Below are 9,693 nucleotides of genomic sequence, written 5' to 3' on the forward strand. Positions count from 1 at the left end.
ACCGGTGATCCATTAGACCTAGAAGAAGTGAACTCAACTCAAGTGAAATATTCCGCATTGCATGCTCAATCACAAGATGCACTACCTACACCATTTTCTTCAAAACAAGCCCCACATATGTCGAATGAACTTCTAGAAGACATGCGTAGAAATTGTAAACCATCTCATTCTGCTCTTGAGCTTACTAGTGCTAAGCGGGGGAAAAGACAAAAGACTAATTCTAGTATTAATGATTTCCACGAGAGGTACCCGAGCCTCAGAAGAGAGGAGATGGAACGGTTAGCGGCCATCGAGGAGAGAAAATTGGAGGATACCTATAGCATACAAAAATGCATTTCTGCACTTGAAGAGTTGCCATATTTACAAATGGGAGATATGCTGAAAGCAGCTGACCTCTTCACCTACAACAAGGACAACAGGGGAGTCTTCCTCTCTTTTTCAACTAATGTACTGGCTATGGGAATATGCCCCTTGGAGAATGTTTTTGTGCTAATACAAAGAGTGGATTTTGTATGTTGCTGCAGGCACTTGTAGTACTACTAGTGCCATGTTAATGGTAGCAAATTATCATGTAGTGCGAAGGTACTAGGCTAGGAAAGGGTACCCGACTTTTGTGTATGTGCTCCTAGTCAGATGTGTAAGTACTAATGCAATGTTAAATGACACTTGATGACAAATACTTTTGATTGAGTAGAATTAAATGCAGTGCAAACCAAATTGTTTTACATTTATTACATGTAGTTCATCGCCTTGCATTGTAGTCAACCCACATTGCATTTGCCATGGCATCTCGCATGTCATTCCTAGCTTGCCGCATGCTGTCAAATTATGGGACATCAATATTGTATTTGGTATCTCTGTCTGGTACATCTTCCATATTGCTTTCATTTATATCTTTCGTGCATCTATCCGGAAATGACATGTCACCATCACGTAGCCATATGAAATTGTGCATCACACAACAAGCCATAGAAATATCAACCTGAGTGTCAATATCATTTGACATAGCAGCCTTCAGTATGGGATACCTCTTTAATATACCGATAATTCTCTCAACATGATTTCGAAGCCGAGCATGGCAGAGGTTGAACAATTCTTTATTGGATTATGGCCTCTGTTGACTCTTCCTTGTTCTTGCAAATGATACCTTGTTCCCCTATATGGAGCAATGAATTATGGTGTGTTTGTATAGCCCGCATCTACAAGATAGAATTTACCAGGGGGTGCACAAAAATCATGCTTAAGTGTGTCTTGTAGAACTCTTGCATCTGAAGCAGAACCTTCCCAACCAGGATGTACATGCACAAACTTTAGATCAAAGTCGCATGCGACCATGCAATTTTGTGAGATGCCTTGTTTTCTGTTTCTATATGGATCTTGCTTCCCAGGTGGAATGGTCATGGGAAAGTGGGTGTTGTTAATAGCTCCAAGACAATTCTGTAAATTTTAGGCTATAGTTAGAGATATGGACACATCAAATTTTCTTTGTATGATTTTACCATGTCAAAACAGAACATAAGTAGTACCCGAAAGTATGCAAATTTTCGCTGTCTTAAGATGCGATGTCGGTGTAGGGACGACAATCATATGTAGTTGCATGATAGTGATATAATCGCACCGAGCACAACCCAAAAATAATAACTGACCGTTGATCCACTGTGTTGGAATATATCTTGCACTGTCTGAGTGCTTGCATTCTTTGTTGTGTATAGAAATATAGCTACTTGCTCTTCCAAGGATACATACGTTCCATCTTCAAGATTGCACTTCTCAGACAATTTTTGAACTAAGGCTTGAAAGACAGGACCTCATGGCCGGTAAGTGTTTCATGCATGTATGTGGATCCTGTGAGGATGGATGTATGTATTGGCTTTTTTGTGGATGAGCTACTGCCTTCTAATGTAGGGTGTATGAGAAAAACGATTTCATTTTCATTTTCCGATCGCCTATGGTAGTTTCGATTCATTGGCTGCTACTGGAAATGGTGTGCACTTGAATGTGAAAAATGAGATGTTGAAATGTGCTCAGCAGTGAGGAACGGTTGTGTGGTGTGAACGGCTGTGTGATGTGCTTGTGGTTTCTGTATGTATATATAGAGCAAAGGGGATGTAACAGCTAGTATATATGTCTAACGGTCAAAATCCAAGGCAACGGCTAGAAAGTTTCCTATGGTCCGAACACACCTAATTTTTTATTCCTTTGCTAACCACACCTAATTTTTTATTTCTTTGCTTTCGAGACCTGAGGTTTGCACTGTACACCTAATTTCACTTCATGTAGTTTTTCCCATTCCTTTGCTTTGCTCTCCTCCAGTCCGAACACAACCTGAACTTGAAAATTTGTGTGCACCTGCTAAACTAGCTAGGACGGAGGGAGTAGTGTTTGCAAGAACAATTTAATTATGGGTAGGCATCCTAATAGCTAATATGAACAATTTAATTGGCCCCCCACTTTTCTCTCCACGCTCTGCCAAAGCAAACGTGATCGAACACAAGTACTCATCAAAAACTACTATGTAGTAGCCATCAACATGACTCATCAATAAAATGTAGTACCTATAGTCCTAAACTATGTAGTAATCATCAATAAAACACCAATATAACAATGAACAACTTGATCAATCAAATATTTTTTACAAGTCACCACCTAATTCAACATATACAACACCTAATGATTGTACCTTTTTTCTAAAGTCCTAATTAAACTAGACCTGAACTAGTGAAGTCCTAGATCCTAACAAAAAGGAAAGTACAAGTCCTAGATAATTAAATGCCAACAGTACAAAGTACATTGCTGAAAGATGCCAGATCGTGGATTATAAGTTAGTAAGTTATAACCAAAGGTAGCTAGAGCTAAACTGAGAGCTTAATTGGAGATGGAATTGGGAGCTTACTACAGCATGGTAATGAGCAATTTGATGCTTGTGCTAACTGTGTCCATGGTGTCTGCTACTTACCTCTTGATGAGGAAGATGAGAGGCAAGAAGAGGCTGCCACCTGGGCCAGGCTTGGCCCTCCCGCTGGTGGGCCACCTCCACCTGCTCCGCGAGAAGCCGCTCCACGTCACGCTCGCCGGCCTCGCCGCGCGCCACGGCCCCGTCCTCTCCCTCCGCCTTGGCCGCCGCGACGCCGTCGTCGTCACCTCGCTGCGTCTGGCCAAGGAGTGCTTCTCCACCGAGCTGGACGTCAACTTCGCCAACCGCCCGCGGTTCCCCTCCGCGCGGGAGGTCTCGTTCGGCTACACGGGGCTGTCGGCCGCCAGCTACGGCCCGCACTGGCGCTCCATGCGCCGCATCGCCACCGTGCACCTCCTCTCCGCGCGCCGCGTCGACCTCATGTCCGACGCCACCATCGCCGGCGAGACCGGCGCCATGGTGCGACGCCTTGCGCGCGCCGCAGCTGCGGCCAGCGGCGGCGTCACCAGGGTCGAGCTGAAGCGGAATCTGTTCGAGCTCTCGCACGGCGTCCTCATGGAGGCCATCGCGGGAGCCAAGGGCACGCGTGATGGCTCCGACGCTGACATGTCTAAAGAGGCGCACGAGTTCAAGAAAGTGGTGGACGAGATCGTGCCGCTGCTTGGCATGGCGAACCTGCACGACCACCTGCCAGGACCCCTGCGATGGCTCGACTTCGGCGGCGTGCGCCGGAGACTCACTGAGCTGGTGAACCGGAGGAACGCGCTGATGCACGGTCTGATCGATGCAGAGAGGCAACGGCGGCCGCAGGAGGACCACGCCACCGACGAGCTGCTGCCGGAGTCGAAGAGCATGATAGGCGTGATGCTCTCGCTGCAGGAGTCCGATCCGCAGCAGTACACGGACACTTTCATCGCCGCTCTAGTCACCGTGAGTACTCCTCCTCCTACTGGTTCGTCTTGCACATTCACAACCAAAATGCATATATCCACGCTCCTCTGCTCTGCTCTGTGAAGAACCTCTTCGGCGGCGGCACGGTGACCACGTCGGCGACCATGGAATGGGCCATGTCGCTCCTGCTCAACCACCCGGACGCGCTGCAGAAGGCGCGAGAGGAGGTGAGCGCCCGCGTCGGCCACGCCCGCCTCCTCAGCAGGGAGGACCTCCCCCACCTCCCTTACCTCCAGTGCATCATCATCGAGACCCTGCGGCTCTACCCCGCCGCGCCGCTGCTAGCGCCGCACGAGTCGTCCGCCGACTGCAGCCTCCATGGGTACCACGTCCCGGCGGGCACCATGCTTCTCGCCAACGCCTACGCCATCCACCGGGACCCATCCGTCTGGGACGACCCAGAGGAGTTCAGGCCGGAGAGGTTCGACGTCAATGGCGCCGACGGGCAGGGCCAGCAGGGGATGATGATGCTGCCGTTCGGGATGGGGCGGCGGCGGTGCCCCGGGGAGAGCCTTGCGCTGAGAACCATGGGGCTGGTGCTGGGGACCTTGATCCAGTGCTTCGACTGGAGCAGGGTGGCCGGCGCCGAGGTTGACATGACGCAGGCCTCTGCCAAGATCCTGTATAAAGCTGTTCCTTTGGTAGCTCTCTGCAAACCGCACGACAACATGCAGACTATGCTTCACAAGATCTAGCCCATAACATTTTGAGTAATATTCAGTGATTTTGTCTTTTTTACAGAGCGCCACGAATTTTATTTGACCACGAAACTTTGCAAACGCTCGTAACATTTGTTGATGATCATTCCACAAAGTTTCAGAATTTTTTGAAATGTTTTGCTATGTTTTCTTTTTTTGAAAGGATTTGCTATGTTTTCTTGAGAGGGTGTAGCGGGGGTGTAGTGGGGTCTGGGGTGGTGCAGCCACTACTTTCCCTTCATTCATAAGTTTTGCTTTCTTTGAGTCTATAAAATGATGATTCTATTCTCTTAGAGCAAGTAGGTTGAACCGAATCCTCAAGATATTGTAGATATGTAAACGCATCTATCAGCCATTTGATAAGATCTTGACAAGTTCAAGAGCAAAGGCCGGTGTCAAATAAATTCATTCGATGGTGACATCACTGAATCGCTCGGGAGACTTGTTTCACATCATGTAGTAGACATGTCAAGGAATGCCTCCATTGGTAATATTCCGCTCGATGATTTAACTATAATTGCCAGAGCGATCTCCGAACCAACTTGACCAACAAACGAACAAAAGGCTTAAGCAAAGGTGGAACTAAACAATAATTCGGCAGATTCTTTTGACCACTTGGGGTTAAAAAGCTACTCCCTCTGTCTTCGTCACAAGTTTCAAAAAACGTCTTACATTATAAGATGGAGGAAGTATAAATTAAGAAATACTTCCTCCATAAAAAATATAAGAGCGTTTAGATAATTAAAGTAGTGATCTAAACACTCTTATCTTTGTTTGAATATCTGTGATGAACGAAGCAGCATGGAAAAAAAAAGTTGTAGCCCATTTTGAGACAATTAATTAATTATTACTAGAAAACTACCTGCGCAGTGACGAGGGCGAATCAACTCCAATGGCCTTTGCACTATCTTTCCTGACGACATCTCGGTTCAACACCTGGGCTGGCCCTGGTTCCACTTATCAAGGAAACAGCAGCAAGTTGAGCCAGATGGATTACTACAGGCTATTGGACAGCCACATAGTGTCTCTGCGCCGGCGGACGTTTAGGTGAATCAAAAACTAAACTATTTGTGTGATGTTGTAGATCAAATAAGAAAACGTCTGAGGTATGACTGTTAGCATTCATACCTCACGGTAGTACCAGATAAAATGAGTGAACTGCAGCAGCACGCTTATGCACGAAAAACTAGTACATCTAGCAATCTTGGCCAAATAACATCCGTACACTACAGATAAGATTTCGTAAGCCTAATACACGATCAAACTGTAAACACGAGTTTACAACCACGAGTATAACATAAGAGTCATTTTATAGTGCATCCGGTCGATATGGACCGTCCGTCGGAGCGAATTCGACGGTTCAGATCCGATGTAATACGCTGATGTCACGTGTATTATATCAGACCCCAGGGGCATTTTTGGGAGAAAAATATTTCGAACTGATCAGATTTTCCCTCCCAAATATTTGGAGGGTATTCTCAGTATGAATTTCAGGGCTATTTTCGGTTCGATTTTTATCCCGTTCGCTAGGGTTTTACTCCCTTGCCGCGGCAAGATGTTGTGGCAAGATCCTCACTGGCGGGGAGGGGCCGCGGCAAGATCCCTCGCCGACGGTAGGGTTTTATTCCTGCGATAGGATCTCATCGCGCGTCGCGGCCCCTCCATCCGTCCACCCAAATTCCCTCACGCTCTCGCACCTCCTCTTCACCGACGAACATGAGAGGACGATGACTGCCCTCCCCGCGGCAGCCGCCGGGGAAGATTCGGCCTCATCCCACCTCCCATTCCTCTATGCGGGTGCCTATAGCCACGAGGTGAGTCTCTACCTCTTTCCCACCCCCCACGTGGTTGTTCGCGTCCTCAGATTCACCTCTTCGCCATGGCCGCAACTTGATCTGGCCACGCATCTCGTCCGAAGGCAAGGTGGTTGGGACTCTAGATGAATCATGTTCTCACTGCTAGCGGGGTACCGCGTGACTGGATGAAGCCGGCCGGCCTCTGTCGGTGTATAAAAATAGGGGTCCCTTTTTGCACCCCTTTACTTATGCGCGGGCAGTCGCAGCCCCACGCCCCTGCGGCCACACTTAGCAGGGCAGAGGAGGGAAGCCAAAGGCACAAGACGGGCAAAGCAACGCCAAGACAGAGACACAAAGAGCAAGAGGGCGAGGTGGGCTCCCCCAGCGAGACCCTTGCCGGGGCGGCCTCCGCGGCCCCGACAAGAGCCTTGCCGGGGGCAACTCACCCAACGCTAGCAGAGCGCACCACCCTTGAGCCCAAGGGTTCCAACACCATCAACCACATTAGAACCAAGGCTCGGGAGGCACCTCCATGGTGGCATGCAGATCTTTGTGAAGATCATAAGCACACAAAATCAGATAAGGACCGGAAGACGACGATCCTCGACAAGATCCTTATCGAGGAAATCCACGAGACCCCCGGCAAGGTCCTTGCCGGGGACGACCGCGATGCCATGGCAAGACCCTTGCCGGGGCCCATAACCAGGCCCACGTCTGCCAAGACCCCACCGCCGTTCGCATACAGCGGCCAGCCCAACCAGCTGGGCAGGCACCTGCGTGGCAACGTGCGGCCTCCAAGCCAATTCAGCAAGCACCTACGTGGTGGCATGCAGATCTCCGTGAAGACCCTACCACCACGCCATCTCAGCAGCCTGCCAGGCTAAGTGGCGCTGCATGCCTCGATGGCATGGACGCGTGTCGGAGCAAGGCGGAGCAGCAACGGACGGGACGGGCCTCGTTCCGTACCCAATAAAGCAACGGGACACCTAAGGAGCGCATTGAATGCGCCTTGTCCCGTAATGACAGGCGATAAGCTTGTACACTGTATACCTTTCCACCTCCTGTGTGCCACTGTGGCAACCCCTTTTGTCTATAAAAGGAGGCCCGAGGCGTACTGGAGAAGGATTCAGATTTTGGGACTACGCACGCACCACAGCTAGTTCAAGAGCTCAAGAACACTCAGGTATACACCAAAGCAGGACTAGGGTATTACGCATCCTTGCGGCCCGAACCTAGGTAAACGATCTTTGTGCTGACTATCAGACCTGCTCTTTGCACAACCCCGCACCCGCCAACCGTAGAAGGGATCCCAGTGATTCCATAGGTGTCGTTTCCCCCGACATCTTTGGCGCGCCAGGTAGGGGCGCAGTTGTGGAAATCTGGTCTGGTTAGAGCAGCGGCTTCATCGTGGTCGTCACTCCAAGGAAGAAGAGGACCAAATGGGCGGCGTCATCGGCGGATACAGTGAACGCTCACGCAGCGGCAAAAAAGCTAAGTCATGCAAAATTTTGGCCAATTTCATTAATATAAGTCTGTCCTCCCAGAAAAATCTCGTTCCTTGTACGGGAAACCTACATGCAATGGGACCCTTCTGCTATCGGCAATGCCCTTGTCTCTGTCTCGAGTCCGCTCGACAGTTCATGCGGCCGCGCTGAGAACGGCAAGGTGGCCTACCCGCCAATAGCAGCGGTCTTGTCCTGTTTCGAGTCTGCTCGACAGTTCAAGCGACCGCGCTAGCAGCGACAAGGTGGCTTGCCCGGCAGCAAGCGCCCTTCCGGCAGGGTGCTGAGGATCCGTCCTCAAAGCACCACGCCATGGGTTTACGTGCCGACAGCCTTATCCCAACAAGCGTAGGGTGCAACCATACAAAGAGAGATATAACGGGAAGATAGCATGCATGATACTAAAATATTGCAGAGTTATATTACATCAAATAATCTTTGCGGTTCTAACTTAAGATAAAATCGTCTTGGTCTTGAACTCGCAGTGACGATGAGAAACGGGGTGCCTAGTCCCGGCGCTGACCCTCTATCCTCCGAACTCCGTCGACGCGGCTGATGACGGGCTCGATACGCTCCTCGAGCGCCACAAGGTCCACACCCTCCGGCAAGCTCTCCAGCACGGCGTCGAAGTCGAGGTTGGGGTTCCAGTATGCCACCTTGGTGAGGACCTTGGTCATGGCACCCCGGCATAGCCTTCGGGCCTCATTGGCCAGAGAGGTCGCCCTGTTGGAGCGGAACTGCTCCAGGGCTCCAAGAACACCCTCGAAGAACAGGGTCAGCTTGGCGTTGGGACTCACGTTTGGCTCCGGGGCGTACCTCACGTTTGGCATCCCCATGGCGGCCAGCTTCGTGGTGATCCTGCCAGCGACGTCGGCGAGGCGGCTGATCCAGAGGTTTTCGCCCTTCACATAATCCTCGTGGTTGGCGGCGATATTCCTCCATAGGCAGCGGGCGGGGGAGTTACCGCGGTAAAAACTCCGCCGCTCGCGCGCCCGCGTACCGTTCTGGACCTTGCCCAATAACGCCCTGCGCTTATATGTGGCCCAGGCCCGGGGGCTCCTGTCGGTGTACAAAAATAGGGGTCCCTTTTTGCACCCCTTTACTTATGCGCGGGCAGTCGCAGCCCCACACCCCTGCGGCCACACTTAGCAGGGCAGAGGAGGGAAGCCAAAGGTACAAGACGGGCAAAGCAACGCCAAGACAGAGACACAAAGAGCAAGAGGGCGAGGTGGGCTCCGCCAGCGAGACCCTTGCCAGGGCGGCCTCCGCGGCCCCGGCAAGAGCCTTGCCGGGGGCAACTCGCCCAACGCCACAGAGCGCACCACCCTTGATCTCTTGCCGGGGGCAACTCGCCCAACGCCAGCAGAGCGCACCACCCTTGAGCCCAAGGGTTCCAACACCATCAACCACATTGGAAGCAAGGCTTGGGAGGCACCTCCAAGGTGGCATGGAGATCTTTGTGAAGATCATAAGCACACAAGATAAGTTGAGGACCAGAAGATCCTTGCCGAGGAAATCCACGAGACCCCCGGCAAGGTCCTTGCCGGGGACGACCGTGATGCCATGGCAAGACCCTTGCCGGGGCCCCGGCAAGACCCTTGCCGAGGACACCCGCGGGGCCACAGCCAGGCCCACGTCTGCCAAGACCCCACCGCCATTCCCATACAGCGGCCAGCCCAACCAGCTGGGAAGGCACCTGCGTGGCGACGTGCGGCCTCCAGGCCAATTCAGCAAGCACCTACGTGGTGGCATGCAGATCTTCGTGAAGACCCTACCACCACGCCATCTCAGTAGCCTGCCAGCCTACATGGCGCTGCATGCCTCGATGGCCT

At 51.3% G+C, this 9,693-nt stretch overlaps 1 protein-coding gene across 1 annotated transcript; it reads left to right on the plus strand.

The window, feature by feature from the left end:
* Positions 1 to 2,618: 2,618 nt before the first annotated feature.
* On the plus strand, positions 2,619 to 4,697 carry LOC109782414 (cytochrome P450 81Q32-like). Its single transcript, XM_020341036.3, has 2 exons — positions 2,619 to 3,844; positions 3,931 to 4,697. The coding sequence occupies exons 1-2, from the start codon at positions 2,876 to 2,878 to the stop codon at positions 4,558 to 4,560; spliced, it is 1,599 nt and encodes a 532-aa protein (XP_020196625.2). The 5' UTR covers positions 2,619 to 2,875; the 3' UTR covers positions 4,561 to 4,697.
* Positions 4,698 to 9,693: the final 4,996 nt, after the last annotated feature.

Source organism: Aegilops tauschii, chromosome 3 (genome assembly GCF_002575655.3).
Source record: "Aegilops tauschii subsp. strangulata cultivar AL8/78 chromosome 3, Aet v6.0, whole genome shotgun sequence".
NCBI lineage: Eukaryota > Viridiplantae > Streptophyta > Magnoliopsida > Poales > Poaceae > Aegilops > Aegilops tauschii.